The 23,743-nt window shown below is 46.1% G+C and overlaps 1 protein-coding gene across 1 annotated transcript in view; it reads right to left on the bottom strand.

Annotated features, from left to right (window-relative positions):
* Positions 1-23,743, bottom strand: part of DLEC1 (DLEC1 cilia and flagella associated protein) — a 109,608-nt gene that overhangs the window by 23,401 nt on the left and 62,464 nt on the right. The window contains exons 23-30 of the mRNA XM_074985163.1: positions 19,969-20,099; positions 18,403-18,591; positions 17,820-17,887; positions 13,127-13,278; positions 11,870-11,985; positions 9,527-9,597; positions 6,631-6,848; positions 3,525-3,677 (exon numbers count right to left, since the gene is read on the bottom strand). Coding sequence (XP_074841264.1) covers positions 3,525-3,677; positions 6,631-6,848; positions 9,527-9,597; positions 11,870-11,985; positions 13,127-13,278; positions 17,820-17,887; positions 18,403-18,591; positions 19,969-20,099 — 1,098 coding nt within the window. The remainder of the gene's footprint in view (positions 1-3,524; positions 3,678-6,630; positions 6,849-9,526; positions 9,598-11,869; positions 11,986-13,126; positions 13,279-17,819; positions 17,888-18,402; positions 18,592-19,968; positions 20,100-23,743) is intronic.

Genomic DNA, 23,743 nt, shown 5'->3' on the forward strand with positions numbered 1-23,743 from the left:
TGAAATCCTTTTAGATACCTGAAAACCGCTATCATCTCACCCTTCAATCTTCTCTTTTCCAAACTAAACAATCACAATTCGTTCAGCCTTTCTTCATAGGTCACATTCTCTAGACCTTTAATCATTCTTGTTGCTCTTTTCTGGACCCTCTGTAATTTCTCCACATCTTTCTTGAACTGCGGTGCCCAGAACTGGACACAATATTCCAGCTGAGGCCTAAACAGCGCAGAGTAGAGCGGAAGAATGACTTCTTGTGTCTTGTTCACAACACACCTGTTAATGCATCCCAGAATCACGTTTGCTTTTTTTGCAACAGCATCACACTGTTGACTCATATTTAGCTTGTGGTCCACTATAACACCTAGATCCCTTTCTGCTGTAGTCATTCCTAGACAGTCTCTCCCCATTCTGTATGTGTGAAACTGATTGTTCCTTCCCAAGTGGAGCACTTCGCATTTGTCCTTATTAAACTTCATCCTGTTTACCTCAGACCATTTCTCCAATTTATCCAGATCATTTTGAATTATGACCCTATCCTCCAAAGCAGCTGCAACCCTTCCCAGGTTGGTATCATCTGCAAACTTAATGTGTACTTTCTATGCCAATATCTAAATCATTGATGAAGACATTGAACAGAACCGGTCCTAACACAGACCCCTGCGGAATCCCACTTTTTATACTTTTCCAGCAGGATTGATAACCATTAAGAACTACTCCCTGGGTATGGTTATGCAGCCAGTTATGCACCCACCTTATAGTAGCCTCATCTAAATTGTATTTGCCTAGTTTTTTTGATAAGAGTATCATGCGAGACTGTATCAAATGCTTTACCAAAGTCTAGGTATACCACACCTACCGCTTCTCCCCTATCCACAAGGCTCGTTATCCTATCAAAGAAAGCTATCAGATTAGTTTGACATGATTTGTTCTTTACAAATCCATGCTGGCTGTTCCTTATCACCTTCCAAGTGCTTGCAGATAATTTCTTTAATTACCTGCTCCATTATCTTTCCTGGCACTGAAGTTAAGCTGCCTGGCCTGTAGTTTCCTGGGTTATTCTTATTCCCCTTTTTATAGATGGGCACTATATTTGCCCTTTTCCAGTCTTCTGGAATCTCTCCTGTCTCCCATGATTTTCCAAAGATGATAGCTAAAGGCTCAAATACCTCCTCCATCAGCTCCTTGAGTATTCTAGGATGCATTTCATCAAGCCCTGGTGACTTGCGGACATCTAATTTTCCTAAGTGATTTTTAACTTGTTCTTTTTTTATTTCAACTTCTAACCCTACCCCTTTCCCACTAGCATTCACTATGTTGGGCATTCCTTCATCAGACTTCTCAGTGAAGACCGAAACAAAGAAGTCATTAAGCATCTCTGCCATTTCCAAGTTCCCTGTTACTGTTTCTCCCTCCTCACTGAGCAATGGCCCTACCCTGTCCCTGGTCTTCCTCTTGTTTGTAATTGATTTATAAAAAGCCTTCCTGTTTCCCTTTATGCCTGTAGCTAGTTTGAGCTTATTTTGTGCCTTAGCCCTTCTAATCTTGGTCCTGCATTCTTGTGTTGTTTGCCTATATTCATCCTTTGTAATTTGTCCTTGTTTCCATTTTTTATATGATTCCTTTTTTATTTTGAGATCATGCAAGATCTCCTGGTTAAGCCAAGGCGGTCTTTTGCCATGTTATCTATCTTTCCTACGCAGTGGGATAGCTTGCTTTTGGGCCCTTAATAATGCCCCTTTGAAAAACTGCCAACTCTCCTCAGCTGTTTTTCCCCTTAGTTTTGCTTCTCATGGGACCTTACCTACCAGCTCTCTGAGTTGACCAAAATCTGCCCTCCTGAAATCCATTATCTCTATTTTGCTGTTTTCCCTTCTACCCTTCCTTAGAATTGTGAACTCTATGATTTCATGATCACTTTCACCCAAGCTGCCTTCCACTTTCTAGTTCTCTACCAATTCCTCCATATTTGTTAAAATCAAATCTAGAACACCTTCCCCCTCTGGTAGCTTTTTCAACCTTCTGGAATAAAAAATTGTCTCCAATACAATCCAAGAACTTACTGGATAGTCTGTACCCCGCTGTATTAGTTTCCCAACATATATCTGGATAGTTGAAGTCCCCGATCATCACCAAATCCGGGGCCTTGCATGACTTTGTTAGTTGTTTAAAAAAAGCTTCATCCACCTCTTCCACCAGGGTTGGTGGCCTGTAGTAGACTCGTAGCAGGACATCCCCTTGTTTTTTACCCCTCTTAGTCTAACCCAGAGACTCTCAACACGTCCATCTCCTACATCCATCTCCACCTCAGTCCAAGTGTGTACATTTTTAATATATAAGACAACACCTCCCCACTTTCTTCCCTGTCTATCCTTCCTAAGCAGGCTGTACCCTTCAATACCAACATTCCAATCGTGTATTATCCCACCAAGTTTCCGTGATGCCAACGATGTCATAATTGTATTTATTTATTAGCACTTCCAGTTCTTCCTGCTTATTACCCATACTTCTTGCATTTGTATATAGGCATCCAAGATATTGATTTGATCTTGCCTCCCTGTTTTGTCCTGACCCTCTTTTTACTGTGACATTGTTGCCCGTGCTGCCTCCCATTTCTGACCCATCTCCCAGGTTTCCATGTTCTCCACTTACCTGTGGGCTTTGCTCCCCTGCCCCCATCGAACCTAGTATAAAGCCCTCCTCACTAGGTTAGCCAGTCTGTGTCCAAATACAGTCTTTCCCCTCCTCAAAAGGTGAACATCATCTCTGCCTAGCAGTCCTTCCTGGAATAGCATCCAGTGGTTGAGAAAGCCAAAGCCTTCCTGGTGACACCATCTTCGAAGCCACGCATTCACCTCTAGCATGCACCTGTTTCTGCCTGGGCCCCTACCACTGACAGGCAGGATTGAGGAGAATACCACCTGCGTCCCAAACTCCCTAATCCAAGAGTTAAGATGTGAACTTTTTAAAAAAAGTTCATTAATGTTCAAATTTTTGCTGTATGGACTCATAGGCCAGGTCTACACTAAAGGGGAAAGTCGAACAAGATACGCAACACCAACAATGTTAATCTTCTGTGTAGTGAAGACAGACCCTTGTACTCATAACTTTGTTTCTAGTGCACCGTGTACAGCTAGTGCCAGAGGTCAAAAAGCCTGCATTTAATCTCAGCCAGTTACATTTGCCTATTCCTCATGGGGTGAAAGACCTGCTTTGGAGCTTGGCAGCTGATCCTCTTGAACCTTGGGACCTCAGCTTGAGACCACTGTTATCCTGTTGAATTCCTAATGCCTGCATGAGAAGAGTATCTCTCCAGGCCTCCTTTAAGATCTTGTTTTGCCAATGCTCTCATTCTTGCTCTGCACCAGTGAAAAGCCGTCCCTTGATGACTCCTCTCCTCAGCCCCATACAGTTAGTCATCTGAAGTGGATTTTACCCATGAAAACTCATGATTTAATACATTTGTTCATCTCTAAGGTGCCACAGGACTGCTTGTTATTTATAAGGACACAAGAGCCACAACTTACTATTTGTCTAGGAGTTATACAGTAGGGGTAGTCAGAGGGAACCCCTTCATGAGCTCGTATAAGTGCAGAGATTATTTTCTTTTGACTGTTTGCTGGTCTCCAGACTTCAGAATCAGTCCTTCCTTCTTCTTCCTTGATGTCTACATCTAACTCCTACAGGTATGAAAGGATAAAGGAGTGTTACACATACAGCACATGACTATGGGAAGGCAGAACTGGCATTTTCAGAACAAAACAAGGCAAAATTAGCTCATACCATTTTGAAGCATAAACTCAGGTTTCTCCCAATAAACACTGGGACTCCTGGGGGCACTGAAAGCAGTGGAAGTTCAGGGTCCCGCCTTTGGAGTAGCTTGCTCATCTGGCTTCCTAGATTAATGTTTTCAAAACAACTTTACCTCCTAACATGCCAAAAAATAGTGTTGGTTTGCCTCTGATGCATGGATTCTAAGGCCAGAAGGAATCATTATTATAATCTAGTCTGAACTCCTGTGTAACACAGGCCACAGCATTTCCACAAAATAATTCCTAGAGCAGATCATTTAGAAAAACACCTAGTCTTGATTTAAAAGTGGCCAACAATGCAGGATTCACCATAACTCATGATAAATTGTTGCAATGTTTGATTACACTTACAATTAAAAATTACTCATTTCTAGCTTCATCTTCCTGCTATTAGCTTGTGTTATCTCTTTCTCTGCTAGGTTGGAGAGTCCCTTATTTAATATTTTTCCTCTGATTAGGTTCTTACAAACTAATCAAGTCACACCATAACCTCTTTATTAAGCTAAACAGATAGATTCAAGGAGTTCAATCCTGAGAAGGAATGGTTTCTAATCCTTTAACCATCCTTGTGGCTCCTCTTTAAACCCTCTCCAATTTATCAACATCCTTCTTGAGGGCACTAGAATAGGATATAGCAGTCTAGCAGTACTTGCCTCAATGTCAAATACAGAGGTAAAATAATCTCTCTACTCCTACTTGAGATTCCCATTTATGCAGCCCAGGTTTTTGTTCATCGTTTGCCCTAGGTGTCTCACTAGGAGCTCATATTCACCTGATACCTGATTATCCACAATGACCCACAAATCTTTTCAGAGACCCTGCTTCCCAGGTGAGAGTCCTTCATCCTGTAAATATGACCTACAGCAGCCTTTGCAGATTACTGTACCCATTTCATAAGTCTGACTGCTTTTGCCTGACTCAAAGTTTCACTTAACTCAAAAATACTTGCTTACAAAATCAGCCATAAAAATAAAAAAGTGTCAGCGCACGATGACTGAAAAATTGATCATGTTCTTATTTTTATCATATAATTATAAAATATATCAATTGGAATACAGTGTACTTTCATTTCCATGTATACTATATAGACAGTAAAGCAAGTCATTGCATGAAATTTTACTTTGCACTGATTGTACTAATGCTTTCTATGCACCTTATTGTAAAACTAGGCAAATATTTAGAGGAGTTGATGTACCCTGGAAGACTTTTGCACATATCCACAGATATGTGCATCCCTGGTTGAGAACCACTGACCTGAAATCTTTGTTACTAAATGTATACATTAACAGCTGGCTAGAGGAAAATGCAGTTTGCATGCACCTAGTTTGCCAAACTGTCTGGTTTGCTCTGAATCAGAGACTCATCCTGATCAATATTTATCATCCCATCCCCAATTTTTGGGTCATCTGAAACATCAGTGATTTTGTCTTCTTCCAAATCATTGATAAAAATATTAAATGGTGTAGAGCCAACTATTGATTCCTGTGGGACTCTATTAGAAATATTGTCAGTGACAATTTCTTTATTACAGTTACATTTTGATACTTACAGCTGGCCAGCTTTTAATCCATTTAATATGTGCCACAGTCATTTTATATTGTACGAGTATTTTAAACAAAATGTTGTGGGACCAAGTCAAATGCCTTTGACAAGTCTACTATGCCAACACTAGCACCTCTAGGAGACTGTGAAGGCTAGGACTATAACAGAATTTAAGAAAGAGCTAGATAAATTCATGGAGGTTAGGTCCATAAAAGGCTATTAGCCAAGGGTAGGAATGGTGTCCCTGGCCTCTGATTGTCAGAGGCTGGAGATGGATGGCAGGAAACAAATTGCTTGATCATTATCTTTGGTTCACTCTTCTGGGGCACCTGGCACTGGCCACTGTCGGCAGACAGGCTACTGGGCTGGATGGACCTTTGGCTGACCCAGTATGGCTGTTCTTATGTTCTTTATCGGATTTCCAATGTCATAAAAATCAAGTTAGTTTTACAGCATCTATTCTCCATAATTACATTACCCTCCATTATATTTTATTAATCAAATTCCATATTGGCTGCTTCCTATCTTCCCAGGATCAATGTCAGGCTGAAACCTGTAATGAGCAAGGTCATCACATTTACCCTTTTTAAGAAATTGATTTATTATCTTCCTTTCAATCTTCTGGAACTTCCCTGGTGGTCCAAGATTTTTTGAAAGTCAACATGAATGATCCAGTGAATTCATTAGCTAGCTCCTTCAAACCTCTTGGTGGCAAACTGTCTGGATATACAGACTTTAAAATGTTGGACTTTAGTAACTTCTGCTTCCCCATCCCTCAGAGATAAAGTGAAATGGAAAGAGTGGTATCACCCACTGATCATAGTTTTTTCTCCCAAAACCAGACCAGAAACTCTTCTGAATTGTTCCTGATAATTCTACTATTTCCATCTAGAATAAGAATACTAGCAATACTTTTCTACAGTTCACAACTTCTGATTTATGTTCATGACTACCAGTGTCCCCTTTCTTCCATTTGTTATATTGCTTTTTATTTTTTACAGCTCTTTCAACTTCCTCTCTAAACCATGTTGTTTTATTTTAAACAGGCATACTCATCTTCCTCAACTGTGGGATGGGGGGGGGGTTGAGCATCTAGTAAACTGTTCTTGAATTATTCCTAATAATTCTAAATTTTTCTGATTAAAATCTTTCTCCCAGCTGATGTGGCTCATAATAGTTTTTAGCATTGTGTAGTTGGCCTTATTATGGCACCAAATAATTCTGAACATTGGTAGCTTTTTGATAGTGTGGTTTAAAAACCAGACTGTCATGATCTTACATCATCCATCACAAGAGTACCAGGAGAAATGGTGTCTGGGCTGCTAGGAATTTTATCCCAGTTTAACATGATTGGAGTCTCTGAGGTGATAGTATTTGATTCAATCTCATTCTCATCTATGTCCTTAATAGGAAAAGGAGGTCCATAAAACACCAAGAGGTCCACCAGCTTCTCATCATCTTTTTCTTGATTGTAAGTTTCCCAGTCCATACGAATGTCTGAATGAAAAAGGAACACAAAACAAAACAATCTTAGTCAAGCCAATGATGTAGCTTTTTTGGTCCTTGAGAAAAAATAGGCTGGGTAGCTAATGATATTTGGATACACTGATGCCAAATGTGTCCTAAACCTGCTCTTTTGTATTCTGGGCACCAATCAGGTGATCCCTTAAGACTCAGAAAAGCATAAATGTGACTTAAAGCCAGGGCTTTTTTCTTTTTTTTTCCGGCAGAACCGGATTTGAAATCAAATACAGTCTGAGATCTCTGATGAACAATGTGCATTTCTGAAAGACAGAGGTATTGGAAACACAATCTACATTTTAAGGTCATTAATCGAAAGAGCACTGGAAGTTCAAGAGCACATATATTGTGCTTCATTGACTATGAGAATGGGTTCGACAGAGTAAAACATAAAGAAATGATGAAACTGTTGAAGAACTGGATATAGATGGAAAGGATTTGAGAATAATTAAAAACATCTACTGGGAACAAACAGCAGCCATCAGGGTCGGAAAAAACCTTAGTAGATATGTGAAGATAAAATGAGGAGTGAGACAAGGTTGTGTTCTCTCACCTGATCTCTTCAACTTGTATAGCAAAAGAATAATGTGCAAAATAGAAGGTCTGCCAGGCTTAAACATTGGAGGATGCAACATCAACAACCGGAGGTATGAGAACAACAAGAAGTCTTGTGGCACCTTATAGACTAACAGATATTTTGGACCATAAGCTTTCGTGGGCAAAGACCCACTTCATCAGATGCATGAGTGGGGGGGTGGTTTCAGAGGGGTATTTAAAGAATGGGGTCTCAGAAAAAGGGAGGGCCAGAGCTGACAAGGTCTATTCAGCAAGGTGGAAATGGCCCATTATCAATAGTAGGTATCGAAAGAGGAAAAAACAAGTCAGATCAGACAGATGGATATGAGCCATTGATGATACTGTTTTAATAGCAGAAAGTGAAAAAGATCTTCAGGAACTGGTTAACGTTGTCAGTAAAGAAAGCGAGATGAAGGGACTCAAGCTGAACATCTTGAAGAAGGAAGTAATGGTCATTACGACGACGACGGTACTGCCAACATGTGAGATACTAGCAAATGGAACAGTTCTTCCTCAAGTGACTAAATTCAAGTACTTAGGATCCTATATCACATCCAATGGAAGATGTTTAACTGACGTGAAATGCACAATCACTCAAGCCAAAGCAGCATTTCAGAAAATGAGACGCATTCTCACAAACAGATCTTTATCATTGAAGATTAGGAAAAGACTGGTGTGATTTTATGTAGAACCAGTCCTCATGTATGGATGCGAATCATGGACTATCAGTAAACCAGCTGAGAAGTATGTCGAAGCCACAGAAATGTGGTTTTTAAGAAGGATGTTGTCCATCTCATGGATGACCAAAAGGACGAATTAGTCTGTCTTAAATGAAGCAAACAGCAAAAGAACACTGTTAAATAGGATAAGAACAAGGCAGGCAAAAGTTACAGGCCATATAATTAGAAAGTCTGCACTTGAAAAATTTAGTGACTACAGCAAAGTGTAATGGAAAGCGAGGACGAGGTAGACAACATGAGAAGATATTGGATAGCATCACTTCATGGTTGCATTGCCACAGTACTGTGGAGATGCTCCAGAATACTTGTAACAGACAGGTGTGGAGAGGGCCATGATTGCCTATGCTAATCAGCATGGCACGAATGAATGAATGAAGTTAAGCCTGGAGGCAGCTTAGGGCTGCGGAGGGATCAAGCCTGGGGGCGGCGGCCAGGGGGCAGGGGTTTGGGCTGTGGAGGGCATTTTGGGACTGCAGGGAGGGGGTTAAGCCTGGGAGTGGGTGGGGGGTTGGTGGTTTGGGGCTGAAGTTCCCGCATCACCTTTTCTAGAAGAAAAACACTTCTTAAACCTATGTTTTTCTGTCACTGGTCTTGCACTAGACACGGTCTGGACAGGTCCAAGGTACAGCCCAACCTAGAACTGTATTAGCATTAGCTATAGTCAAAGTTTTACTTAAGTAAATACATAAAAATGTCCATATAGGACCTAGCCCCATATTGTGTCTTCTGACAGTGGCTGGTGCCAGATGCTGCAGAGAGAATGAACAGAACACAGCAATTATTAAATGATCCATCTACTTTTGTTCAGTTCCAGCTTCTGAACATCACAGGATTACTGATACAAAAATAGCTCTATTTATCTCATATTTTAAAAAATCTAATTATAGTTTTGATCTCCTCACCAATCCCTAGCGACAAGTTCCCCAGGGTGACTGTGTGAAGTGATCGCTTAGTTTGATTTAAAGCTGCTGCCTGTTAATTTTATCAGGTGATTGATGGGGTATTTCAGAGAAGGATCCAAGTGAAGACAATTCAGTCAAACACACGATGCACTGCTAATTGTACTCCATCTCTGGCTCCAATCTGCCTGTTCTGATGCTATGCCTATGGATTAGTCTGATGTGTAACTCTACAATGATGAATGTTTTCGTACAGCTACAAACCCAGCAGCACTGGCCATTGCTCTATGTTAGCTGTGATTCTATCCTCCAATTCCTTTATTGCCCTAAAAAACATCCTACATTAGAAAGCTTAAGGCGTGTGAACTGCTGTGCTTTCATTACTGTACGGACTCCAGTGTGAAGTAGTGTACCTTGTAGAATATGAAACCAGCCTTACCACAGGGAGTGGGGTTGTTGAGTCTGATGCATCGGGAGATGGTATCCCCACCAGAGACATGAGTACCAAACCTGGAAAGGAGGAATGACTTCATGTTACATTGTGTGATTGTTAAGTCCACTCCTGAGCCATTAATAAAGTGGAAACAGATCAGCTCAAAGAATTAATTGTTGGCAGTTTGTCATATTGGAAGCCAGATAATCCACGGTCAGTTTAGGAAACAAAGATATTTTGTACATCAGCTGACCATCCGTTATCTGCTCCCTTCCTATTCTGACCAAGTAGCGGCCTCAGACCAGAGGTGAAAGTAAGGCACTATATCCCGGTGTGTTGCACCAGCTGAGAGCCAGTGGTGGTGCAGGTTGCGGTACTTTCACAGTCAGTCTCACCATGTTGCGGGGACTCATCCACCCCTCATAGGCCCAGTTGTCTGATTCCTGGGGACACTTTGGAGACAGCTCCAACATTAGCAAACACTAACCCTGCCATTGGCCCAACTACGTTGCCCACTTACTGTGCCTGTAGCCCAGCCCTATCTCCCGCAGCCCTCAAAACCCAGTGGGGAGGCTCCCAGCACAGTATCCAGCCCTCCACTCACCCCTGCTCCTGCAGTGTGAATGGCTCTGTCTGCCTACCTTCCCCTGCATTGCATGGCCCCAGGCCAGCAGGCCACAGTTAGCACCCCTTAGTGTCAGTTCTGGACAGCATGCATCCTGCTGGGACTGTGGCAGCTAGTTACAGACACCACAGACACTGTTCCTGGCTCACCGTTGGCTCATCAAGCCAGAGAGTGCCCTAGCTTTCCTGTGCCCTACTCATGGCCTCACTGCAGGACAAGAAAAGGCAGGGAAGGGTTTGCCCTGGGGGAAGCTCCCTGACGTCCTGAGCAGGGGTGGGGTGGGAGGACTGCTGGAAGAGATGCTGTGCCTAGGCCCTAGCACTCACAGCTACCATTTTGCAATGCAAAGCATTGAAAGCAGTGGTCCCTGTCAAGATAGGCCCTAGGCTACATCTGCCTCTCCCCACCTTATGCTGAAACAAGGGGACACGGATCCTGTTTGAACTCGGAGCAGAAACAGTAGCAAAGCTTCGTCTGCATTAGAAAAAATGTGGTGAAAGTAATTCAAGAACACACCTGTGACTAGCTTGTGGCACCATCCAATGCTTTCCTGCTTGTCTTGCTGCCCCTCAATGGATGCCAGGCAGCACATGTGCTGTTGGCATGAGCAGCCTGGTATGAGCTGTCGTCAGTGGCCCCTGGGAAGAAACCAGGGGAAGGGAGCAGCAGCCAGGCTGTCTCTTACACTGTTGCTGGTTTCCCTGCAGCACTGCCCCAGCACAGCTCACCCACAGCTCCTCTGTGGCACAGCAGCAAACACCAGCCAGGTAAGAACCTGGCCCCAGGGCCTCAGCCCACTGTCCCTCCCAATCCCTTGCCCTAACTCCTGCACTGCCAGTCTGCTGCAGCACCCAGTTCCCTGCCCTGCCTCCTGAACAACCCCCTTTCCCAATCTCTTGCCTGACTCCAGCACCTCCAGCCCCTTCCCCTGGTACCCCCAGCTCTGACTTCTGCACCCCTAGCTCCCTACCCCACTCAGCTCCCTGGCCTGACTCCTGCACCCCAACTCATGTCCCCAGCTTTCTGCACTGCTCCCACCCCTCTGCCCTGTGCTCCCTGCACTTCGCCCCATGCTTACATCTCTTACAGATACTGTTGTAACACAACCCCACCCCCTGCCCTGAGCCCCACCCCAAGGGGAAGAAGGTTGTGATAAGCCTGTACCTGTAAGAAATGTAACCAACTCTCACCCCTGCCTCACACTCGTGTATTGTGAGCGAATGTGATGCTCATGAAACATGGCAGATTCACAAGTCAATCGAAATGTCACGGTAGAGTGGCAGAGGCCACGTCCTCAGTCTGCAATGCACTGTGAGAAAAGAGGGACGGGACCATATCAACCACTGGTACTGGCATGCCAGTGAGCTCTGTCCCTGGTTGCCCTGGATCAGTTGAGCCCGGAGTGTTTGAAATTCAATCAGTGGTAAAGCCTGAGAAAACACTGGGGAAGAATGGTTGATAGCATGGTTGATAAAGGATTTCAGAGACATTGCAAATGGAAACAGGATTCTACAATCATGCAAAAAAACCAAACATAACTGCATGTTAAACTTATCTCCACCAGATAAGGCCTTAGTGTATTGTTTGACTATCTAAACAAAATAAAGCACATAGAGTAGTTTGACAAATACACCATTGAACACTGCTTGCCTTCTTACTGAACAAAGGTGCAAATGTCAATTAACATTTCCATCATCCTTACAAATGGTGTTTTGAAGTTGTACCTGATTATTGGTATCTTTGTTTGATGTTCAGTCTGAGGTCCTGTCATCTGCAAGAAGATTGGGCAACCTTTCACAGTCATTTGCATAGGAATTAATGTAGATTGTAAGTCTCCCACCTGAGAAAAAGCGAGGCATCTTGCAAATTAGAATTAATGCTACCTTAGAATGTGGGTTACCAAATTATATTGTAGCCTTTCAGCCAAAAGGATTTTCAATTTTTTTTAACTCTCTCTTTTAAAGAAATCAGTGAAACAACTGATGTAATAAGGACTCTGTCAGCAGGAAAGTTCTGTACCTAATTTAGGCATTCTGTTTGATGTCTTTCTAAGTTAGCCCTCCAGGGCTGTGTCAACACGGGCACAAATCTTCGAAATAGCCATATTTCGAAGATTACTAATGAAGTGCTGAATTAAATATTCAGCCCCTCATTAGCATTAGGATGCTTCCGGCCGCGGTGCTTCGAAAGTGCCACTTTCGAAAGCGCGCGGCTCGGTGCAGCTACACGGGCTCCTTTTCGAAAGGACCCCACACATTTTGAAATCTCCTTACCCTGATCATTGATCGGAATAAGGGGATTTCGAAAGGAGCAGGGTCCTTTCGAAAAGGACCCCCATGTAGCCGTGCTGACCTGCGCGCTTTCGAAAGCGGCATTTTCGAAGCACTGCGGCCGGAAGCGTCCTAATGCTAATGAGGCCCTGAATATTCAATTCAGCGCCTCATTAGTAATCTTCGAAATACGGCTATTTTGAAGATTTGTGCCTGTGTAGACACAGCCCAGGAGGCACAAGAACACAACACACTGGGGCTGTGGCCACATGTGGCCAAAACTTCGAAATGGCCATGCAAATCATCATTTTGAAGATTACTAATGAGGTGCTGAATTGAATATGACCATTTCGAAGTTTTGGCCAAGTGTGGCCACAGCCTGTGAATGTTACATCAGTGAATGTTACAACTGGATTTTGTAGATTGTGTAGAACTGTTGCTCATTTTGCAAAAATCTAACTATGTTGTGAAACTCTTTTAGAAGCCCTGTGAAAAAACAAGGCCTTCAGTATGTGGCCAAACCCAGATCCATATGCTTTAACAGGAGAGGACAATTGTTAGAAGCAATGGTCTAGGAAAAGCTACTTTGAATATTTCTTGAAATCTTAACAAGCAGAAGAATGTGTTTTAGCAAAAAGGAACGCAGGGAAAGACAATTGGCCCAAGCCTACCATGCACATTGGATGATCAGAACAAAAAAACCTCACCTACCTTACAGATGAGATCATCATGGTACTCTCCCCACATGTTGTTATAAGCTGTTATTTCTATAATTAGCTGCTGGAAGGCTTTCAGAGTTCCCGAGGAAGGTTCAGCACGGAAAGCCGCGCCTCTCCCATGAGACAGCAACGCTACCGCAAATGCTGAAAGAACAGAGCAAAAGAGCACTTGATAAGATTTCTAGGAAATGGAATAAGGTTTGCCTTTCAAACAAAATACACAGCCAGATTATTAGCTGGTATTAATCAGGGAAGTTCCACTGGTTTTATGGAGCTATATGTGTTTACACACATTGAGAATCCAGCCTCTAGAAAAGAGGTTCACAAACATTTATTGTTGTGTACCCTTTAAAGATCTACCACATGCTTCTGTATCTCTACCCTTCTCATCCCCGATACTTTGTACGTTCTTTTTAACAACAATTGTCATTAGCCATCTGTCCATATTTCTCTTTTATATATAGATACAGCTATAGTGTGACATATACAATTCCCCCCAAAAACTTAAGTTCTGATCTCAGGTGGACTGGACAGCTTCTAGGCAATGGAACCTGTGCTGTACAGTAACTGGAGGTGAGGGTGTGATGGGGTTCTGGGGTCCCCCAAGCTCTGCACCCCGTCCGCAGGCAGGAGAGTCTCTCACTTAGCAGGAGAACAGCGGGTTTATTAGCCGACAGGACACAGCATCGTACAGAGGAGTTAGTACAGCAGGCAGAGACAGCCAGTTCCATCCATGTTGAGGAGAGGAGGCCCCGAGGGGCCCCCAGAGCTGGGGCCTGGCCCCCTCCTTTGTCTCGCTCTCCCTCAGCCCAGACTCACTGCTTCCAACTCCCAGTTCCAATTCAAACCCCTCAGGCTCCACCTCCTCCTTTGTCTGCAGTACAAAGGTGTTACCTGGTCGTCAAGGTTACCCTCAGCAGGAGCCCCACACCCTCTGTGAGCCACTCACACACACACAGGTATCCCCCACTTCATCACATCTCTCCCCCCTTCCAGACCGAACTGAGCGGGGTCACTCAACTGGTGACCTGGGGAAGTTCGGGGCTCTCCCCTTGTGACAGGGCATTGGCTGTACCCTCTGTTCTTCCCTCGATGTGCACCACCTCCACATCATAGTCCTGCTGGGGGAGGCTCCAAGTCAGGAGCTTGGTCTTGGCCCTTTTCATGTGATGCAGCCGGGCAAGTTCCTTTAGTTCCCTTGGGTTGGTTGGTCTCGCTGCAGCACCAACAGATCAAACAGGTCTTTTGTGGTCTGGGTCCTGCCCCATCTGACCACCAGTCCATACAGCTGCTCCAGCCAATGTCTGGAATTCAGTTACAGTCCAGTAACGGAAGGTACAAATGCTTCCATCCTTGGCATTTAGCCAGACCACCACAATGGCTGTGTGCCTCAGTTTCCCCTTCCATGCCACACAATAGGTTTGGAATGTTCCTTCTTATGTCAGAGGTTGCAAGACTAGTTACAGGGAACAATGGTGACATTTCAGAGTTACAGACTCCTTTAACGTACAACTCATGCTTCTACATCAATGTCATCATGTCAAATGGCTCTTTCCAAACATTCAGTACATGGTACAATTCTACAGCTTTTGGTAGCAGCACCCCTTGGTTACAGCAGTCAGCGTGAGTTACAGAACAAACCCATTGCAACTGCACATTTACGTTGCTCTTCAGTAGACCACAACCTTTGTGTAACCTCCTTGAGAATCTGGTATTTTGGGGATAAATGGCTGAGGCCTTTCTTAGCACCATCAAGTTCTAATCTTCTCTCTTGCCCCCTGGGGTGGAAATTTGATCTCTCTGGCTGTGCCCTCTCTTCTAACAAGAGCTGGGCCATTGATGATCTCAGGGAGACGGCTCCCCCCACCAGTCTGGAAATCTGCAAACCAAACTGCTTTCTGAGAGTTGTTTTGTGAGTCCCAGACGCAGAATCCACATGAAGGAATCCCTGTTTATCCCTTACTGGCCCACCAGGCCCACAGCTCCTTTGTCCTTCCACCTCCAACTACTGCCTCCCCATGGAATCAGAAGTGGAGTCCAGTATAAGAATATAAGTGTTTCCACCATCTGGAGATGGGGAATTGCTGGCGCTCTTCTGCATCCTACAGAGACTGACTGTGCAGCTGTTTTATTTGGTTCTCGCAGGGCTGCTCACATTCCCTGATAGTTTTCACTTTACTTGCACCAAGGACCAGTGTCCTTAGCAGGGATACCACTGCCCATCCCAGAGCCATTCCCTCTGCTCCAGCCCCCATGGCTGGATTCAGAGACACACCTGGAATGCTCTTTTCTGGTGGATCCTTCTCCAGCCACCCCAGGCTGGGGGAATCTTCCTCAGACAATGGGCTAGTTTCCTCATTGGCACCTTTTCCAAATGCAGGCTCTGCTCTCTCCCCAGGCTGCTGCTGCTGCTGTTCAACACAGACAGACAATGGGAGACACTCTCTCCTTTGTCCCAGCCCCCCGGCTGGTCTCCACACACACACAGAAGGTGAAGCAGCTTCTCTCACAGACAACTTGCCATTCCCAGTGGATCAGCTGCTTTCCTGCACAGACACACAGGCACCTTCCTCGGCCCAGGCCTGGAAAACTTTTCACAGGTCTGTCTTGGCCACTAGTAGATGATGGGTTGGAATCGCTCCTTCCCTCCTTGAGCTGTGGCAGGCCACTTGGTTCAGAACTCCATGCAGTCCAGGGTTCCCTGCCCCGATCCGGGCTCACCTCTGCAGGATTCTCCCCAGCCCTGAGCTCCGCCACTGCACATCCACGCTGCCTTGTCCAGCTTCTTTAATCTCGATTCGGTTTCCAGGTGCTGCCACTTCACAGCGGAGTTGCTCAGCGTGGTTGCAGGCTCTCAGGCTGATGCCCTCTGCACCCCACGCTTCCTGGAAGAATCCCTTCAGTGTGCCAGGCTTCTTGCGGGTCACAAGCTGCCCGGGGTTAGGCCATAGGCCCCTCTGCCCTCTGGGACCGACTCCAACAGACTCCCAGCGGAACCCCTTCTTCAGTGTGACACCCGCTCTCAGGGACCATGAGCACCCTGTCTTGGGAAGGACTCATTCAGCGTCAGCCTCCTCAGGGGTCACTTGTTCCTGGGGGTTGGGCTCTCGGCCCCTCCACCTTCTGGGACCGACTCCAACAGATTCCCAGGAGTAACCCCTCCTCGGGTGTGACACCCCCTCTCGAGGACCACGACCGCAGTTGCTTGGGTTCGGCTGCAGGCCCCTCCGCCTTGGGGAACTGCACCTCACTGCCCTTCAGCACACCTGGGTCTCGCAGGCCCCACTTCTTCCGGGGCCCCAGTCACTTACTGCTGGATGCTCCATCCTCGGGGTGCAGAACATCCCACTTCTGACACCAGTGTGATGGGGTTCTGGGGTCCCCCAAGCTCTGCACCCCGTCCGCAGGCAGGAGAGTCTCTCACTTAGCAGGAGAACAGCGGGTTTATTAGCCGACAGGACACAGCATCGTACAGAGGAGTTAGTACAGCAGGCAGAGACAGCCAGTTCCATCCATGTTGAGGAGAGGAGGCCCCGAGGGGCCCCCAGAGCTGGGGCCTGGCCCCCTCCTTTGTCTCGCTCTCCCTCAGCCCAGACTCACTGCTTCCAACTCCCAGTTCCAATTCAAACCCCTCAGGCTCCACCTCCTCCTTTGTCTGCAGTACAAAGGTGTTACCTGGTCGTCAAGGTTACCCTCAGCAGGAGCCCCACACCCTCTGTGAGCCACTCACACACACACAGGTATCCCCCACTTCATCACAGAGGGCTCTGTACATCAGTGTCTCTTGTGTATCTGTGTTTTCATTGGTGTATCTTGAAGTAAATTAACTACTGTATTTTATGTAACTAATTCCCACCAAATTTTAAAGCTTTATCTGTTATGAAAATGCAATAAATAAAATCCACCATTACACAGTTTCCTCTAGCAGAGCTGGGGAGGGCCCATAGTGGCCGCTCTGTTCTAGCATAGTCCAGGCATAACTGAGGCATAACTGAGTCCAGGCATAACTGCAGCAACTTTCCTGCAGAATTTATTTTCTGTGGAAAATACGCACAGAACATGAATTCTGTGCAGGGATGCAAAACTCCCATAAGAGTGGACATTCTATTGCATCTTTTACATTATGTTCTATTTGCCACAGGCTAGATTCTGATATCCCTACTCACTCATAGCACCTTACTTCATAAGCTGTCTCAATGGCTACTTGTGAAGTCAGGTGCTTGTCTACATAAAGGTATCAGAGTCTGACCCTTTGTATTGGTATAACACTTGGCACAAGAGATCTGTGATCTTTCTGATTAGGACCCCTGGGATTTACTCCAATATAAATAATAAATTTCAAAGGACCAAATCCTGCCTGGGTCCACCCAACCCTGCTGAAATCAATGAGTCTGAAGAGGATGGAAATCAGCTCAGAATTTAGTCAAAATTTTTACATGTTAGAGGTTGTATAAAGGAGCAGATTGACAGCCTGACACCTTTATCCACAGAATAAACACTGAATGCTGTGGGTAAGCCACACGAAGTCCACCAGTAAGTTCCAGTCCTGTCCTAGAGGCACAAATGCGAGTATACATATAAGGGATATACACTGCCATTCAGCCCTGTTCCCATAAATGCTGTTGCTGAGTGTGCCAGTTGTGAGACCACATCTTTCTGCCCAACAAAACTAGTTTTTCTCATACCTGATTGGACTCTCTTGTCCGCACATCTTCTGACTTGTGCTGTCCTTTTTGCCAGGCTGATAGTAGCACTTGTAAAAGGAAAAGACTCAATCATAATGGTGTATGCTGCTCAAAGACATTCTTCCTAGAACCGCCTGCTAAATGAATTTTTAAAATAGCTCCTTTAGGTGTGAAACCAGTGAAGGGTCAAGGAGCAAGTTCAGGATTGTGCAAGCCACATCCTCAGCTAGTGTAAATCAGCATAGTTCCATTCATGTCAATAGTATAATATCCCTTACATGAACTGAGACTCTGGCCTTTAAGTTTCTTGTAAAAGCTGATGGCCTGCAACCATAGCGCGCAGTCTGAGGATTCAGCACTTCTTATAAGCAAAGCAAAGTCAACTTAAAAAACACCCAGTATTGCAGGAAGTACTACTGGCAGTTCAATCTGTATTGGATTAATGCTGCAGGATAGCAATAGGGGATTGTCCCTTCACACTACTATACCTCCAGTCCAATGGAATTAGTTTAGATTTACACAGCAATGTGAAAAAAATATCAGGCCGGGTAGCTGATTCATTATCAAGAAATGCACAACTTACAGACTGTTTCCTTGTTTCTCTGAGACAACTGGACAGCTACTGAAATATTCAGCTTCTAGTGAGAATGGAGCGTCAATTCCAGTATGGTTGGTAAGTACTAGCTGACGTGTTACTATGCTCTTCAATGCAACTTCAGATCCAAAGTCCAAGAGAAGATCTTGAGGACTTTGTAGCATTTGCCTCTCATCACTAAAGATAAAAGCGACTTCAGATATTAAGCTAGCACTCTTCTTCTTTCATAGTGTAAAAACAGTTTAGGCAGAGTTGAGATTTCCAGCCTACGGCTGTTTTGATGTCTCTTGTTAAAAGCACCAGCTAGCCTCAGGTTTATATCACCAGCATTTGTCTGTATTGATTTGCCTTAACTATATTGCAGTTGGAATTTTTTTCAGGTGCAGTGATTATGCTGATCTGCCAAATTAAAGCTATTTCTCACTCTTCTGAAACACCTTCCCTTCCAACAACATGGGCTTGAAGTACACTCTGAAACATAGTAATTGTAGCTGCGTCTACACGTGCACGCTACTTCGAAGTAGCAGCACCAACTTCGACATTAGGCGGTGAGACGTCGAAGTCGCTAACCTCATGAGGAGATAGGAATAGTGCCCTACTTCGACGTTCAACGTCGAAGTAGGGACTGTGTAGACGATCCGCGTCCCGCAACGTCGAAATTGCTGGGTCCTCCATGGCGGCCATCAGCTGGGGGGTTGAGAGATGCTCTCTCTCCAGCCCCTGCAGGGCTCTATGGTCACCGTGGGCAGCAGCCCTTAGCCCAGGGCTTCTGGCTGCTTCTGCGGCAGCTGGGGATCTATGCTGCAGGCACAGGGTCTGCAACCAGTTGTCAGCTCTGTGTATCTTGTGTTGTTTAGTGCAACTGTGTCTGGGAGGGGCCCTTTAAGGGAGCGGCTTGCTGTTGAGTCCGCCCTGTGACCCTGTCTACAGCTGTGCCTGGCATCCCTATTTCGATGTGTGCTACTTTGACGTGTAGACGTTCCCTCGCTGCGCCTATTTCAATGTTGGGCTGAGCAACGTCGAAGCTGAACATTGACGTTGCTGGCCCTGGAGGACGTGTAGACGTTATTCATCGAAATAGACTATTTCGATGTCGCAACATCGAAATAAGCTATTTCGATGTTGGCTGCACGTGTAGACGTAGCCTGTGTCAGGTATCACAAGGACAAAAGTAAAAATACCAGCTAGATACTGGTTTTGAAATTAGCAAGGAGAGTTTCATTTGTCATATATCAAATTTGGCAATGTGGCAGGAAAATGTCTAAAAAGCCCAGGATATCTGAGCTTAAACTGTATGGTACAGAACTCAACCCTCTAATACCCATATCTGAGAATTACATTATACAAATTAAACATTTCAGAGCTACATTAGCATGTGAGGTATGACAGGTACAGGACTCCATTTTCTCACCTGGCACTAAGAGGTCTAATTTTTTCACTAGGAACAGAAAAAGCACAGGTACTGGATCAGACAATTGATGGACTATTACAGTGTATAGATGTTAAAGACCAGCAAATAAATTTGGGTGATTATCTTATAACACCTTCATTTACCTGGTAACTTTACCGTCACAAGGTATTGCAAATGTGACATGCAGACCCTTGACTTGGCCAGAAATGCCCAGAAAAAGAGGTTCAGTCATGTCTTCTATGCTGCAGCAGAGGGTAAGGTCCTTCAGCTCACCCTGATAGGAGAAAAATCACATCATCTTTGGAAAGGGAGTTAAAGACAGGGAGGAAAGGTGTCTTAATCAGAAAATTAATTAGTAACACAGATACAAACCTTACTGGTTTAAAAAGAAAAGAATTGCATGGGAAGACTTCAAAATTGCTTAACAGGGATTTCCTACCAAAACACTGCATCAGATTTCTTTGGCAGCATTACCAAATTAAAAATTTGTTGCTGTTACTGTATGTTTTGCATCAACATCAAATAATGCAAACCGAAAAATGCACCATTACTGACTTCTACCAGAAAATGCGGTGGCCTGCTTGCTGAAATTGATTTATTTGTCAGGACATGCTAAATCTGACTTCCCTCCTTTAACTTTTTCCAGGAAAGGAGGAGTTAGACTATATCTACGCTACAGATGTTGTAGTGCTGCACTTCTCAGACTTCAGCAACTTGAGGACCCCCATTTTGATTCATATTGTTTCAGGGACACCCGGCCTCGCCCCTTCTCCAAGACCCCACACCCTGCTTGCTCCACCCCCAACACATCTGTCGCTTGCTCTGCCCCACTCTCACCCACTTGCAACCAGACTTGGAGCGTGGATTGAGATGTGGGAGGGGAGTGAGGGCTCTGGCTAGGAGCATGGGCTCAGAGTTGGGGCTTGGGATGAGGAATTTGGTTGCAGGAGGGGGCCCAGGCCTGGGGAAAGGAGTTGTTATGAAAAAGGAGGATCAGGGTTCAGGGCCCTGGCAGTGCTCATTGTGGCTGCCACGTCCCTATGGCCTGTAGGTGGAGGTGCAACCAGGAGGCTTCATGTGCTGTCCTCACACCAGCAGGTGCCACCCTTGCACTTCCTGTTGGTTGCAGTTTTCAGCTAATGGGAGCTGTAGACCTAGAACTTGGACAGGGACATCAGGGACCTTATGGCTTGTTCCAGGAGCCATGCAGAAGGAGGGCAGGTAGGGAGCCTTCCTAAGAGAACAGGGGAGGTGTTGATCAGTGGGGCCTGCCAATCATAGTTTGAGAAATACTGCTATAGTGACATAGTTATGGCACCACTGCTGTAGCACTGGAGCACAGACACTTGCTCCAGTGACAGTAGGGGTTTTTCTATTGCTGTAGTTCATCCATCCTCTTGCAAGGCAGCATGTAGGTGGACAGAAAGCCTTTAATTTTTCTCACCGCTGAGCAAAGTAGCCAGGTTGGCCTAATTTTTATGTGTAGCCAGGCCTTAGAATGAGAGAGAAAAAAGTTGGGAATTCATGTAAGGAAGATGTTTTCAGGACCATAAAGCCAGATTTAATCAACTTAATATGTGCCTTAAGATTAAATTTCAAGTTAGCTTTATGCTTTATAAAATCAGCATTAATCATTAAGTATAAAGAAAAGGATATCGTAGAAACAAAAAACAAAGCAGAAAGCAAAGAAACTACAAAGTTCATTGAAGATGCATATAAATTAGATCATATTAGCTGTGTCTACACTAGAGCGTGATTTCGAAAGGCCCCCTTTTGAAAATGATGAGTTGAAAGATGCCCTTTCGAAATACAGTGTCGACTCACAAGCAGAGGCTGGTGCTTCTGATCCGCCCTTTCAAAAGGGCTACCTGCTCTTTCGAAAGAGAGCATATTCTGCACTGTCTCAAGCACCCCTTCGAAGGAAAGGGCCAGGAAAGGCCGCAGATGGGATCGTGGCGGACAAGCTCTTCTGGGGCTGCAGCTGGTCATCCCATTAAAGGGCCCCTTCCCAACACCCTTGCCCTACACAGCATAAGGCCCACAGAGCTGCCATGAGCCCAGCAGATGACAATGCTCACAGGGTAAAACATGGAGCAGCAGCAGCAGCAGCTGGAGCTGCTTCTAGCTGTCGCCAGCAGTGTGGTCGCCCTTCTCTACTCAGCAGCAGCAGCCACCCTTCACCTCCTGTTGGGGGCTGCCCCCCGGCATGGCTGTGGACCCCCTGGACCTGCAATTCCTCTGGTGCCCCCCGAGTTCTCCACCCACTCTGGAGCTACCCCACTAGCTCCGAGTGGTGACAGCACCTGGTCATGGGGGGAATAGGACAACAACAGGTGGCTCCGGCATTTCTGGCTGTGGCAGCAGACCTTCCTGGAGCTCTGCCAGTGACTAGTCCCTGTGTTGTGGCATCAGGACATCCGCATGTGACACGCCCTCCCCGTTGAGAAGCGGTTTGCAATAGCTCTCTGGAAACTGGCCACGCCAGACAGCTACTGCTCCATGGGCCACCAGTTTGGCATGGGCAAGGCCACAGTCAGGACTGTTATCTTGGAGGTAAGGAAGCTTGGGCCACACACCCACCGGGGGAGTGGTATACCAGGAAAGGGGGCCCATTGGGGGCTGGGAGCTGGAGAGGGCTGGAGGGCCTGTGGGCCTAGGGGGCAAGGGAGAGTATGGAGGGTCTGGGGGGGCGGGGGTTTCCCGGAGGGGTGAGGGAGGCCTGGCATTCCCCACACACCCTCAAGGGTGCATACATCCTCCATCTCATGCAGGTGATTTGAGCATTGAATGCCATGCTCCTGCAAAGGGTGATCTGTGTGGGGGACCTGGACATGGCCACCATTGGCTTTGCAGCACTTGGGTTCATGAACTGTTTCGGGACCCTCAACAGGACCCATAACTCAGTCCACACCCCAGAACACAGCAGGGGACAATATATAAACAGGAAGGGGTAGCACTCTGTGGTGCCCCAGATCATGGTGGACAACAGGGGCCGGTTCCAGAACATTTACATGGGCTGGCCTGGCTGCATCCATGATGCGTGGGTGTCCCTGCCACTGCATGGAGGCTGGGACCTACATCCCCCAGAGGGAGGTCCCACTCAGGGACACCACAGTGCCCCTGTGCATGGTGGCGGATGCTGCCTATCCCCTCCAGCCCTGCTCAGATGGCTTTACGTGGGCCACTCCAACCCCAGCCAGGAGTGCTTTAGTGTCCATCTAAACCAGGCCCAAAATGTGGTGGAGCGCACCTTTGGGCGTTTGAAGGGCCAGCGGCACTGTCTCCTGGCACACTTGGAGGTGGGCCTCCTGAATGTCACTCAGGCGGTGGGCACCTGCTGCAGCCTCCACAGTATTGTGGAGAGTAAGAGGGAGGCATTCATGCAGGGGTGGGCAGCTGAGTCCAGCCCAGGCTATCCACAGACGGGTGCTGGCCCTGGCCAATCAGATCCACCAGGACAGGTCCATTTTGCTCAGAGGGCCCACTGACCACTGCCCCGGCCACCCCAGCAGATCCCCTGCACACTCCCCTTTGCCACCTCCCCAGATTCCCTCCCCTGCCCCACCACTGAGCACACAACACACAGGGATGAGGGGTAAATAAAATATATTCTGTTGAACAAAACTTTGCAGTTAGTAACATCAACATAAAACAGAACCCTACAACTATATACGCAAGGAAGGGGGGCAAAATATTTACATTAGGGCAGGAGACAGGGGTGCCCTTCAAGGGTGGGGGGCCTTATTGCAGGGAAGTGGTGGAGAGCCTTGAACCACACCATCCCCAGGATCTGCAACGTCCCCTGGTTCGGGTTCCCTGGTGGGGGATGGAGAGGTAGGGCCAGGGGTCTGCCTCAGCTGGGGAATCAGCCATGATGGGGGCCTCTTCAGGGGAGCTGGCAGGAGGGGCCACAGCAGG

Source organism: Carettochelys insculpta, chromosome 2 (genome assembly GCF_033958435.1).
Source record: "Carettochelys insculpta isolate YL-2023 chromosome 2, ASM3395843v1, whole genome shotgun sequence".
In the NCBI taxonomy this organism is placed as follows: domain Eukaryota; kingdom Metazoa; phylum Chordata; order Testudines; family Carettochelyidae; genus Carettochelys; species Carettochelys insculpta.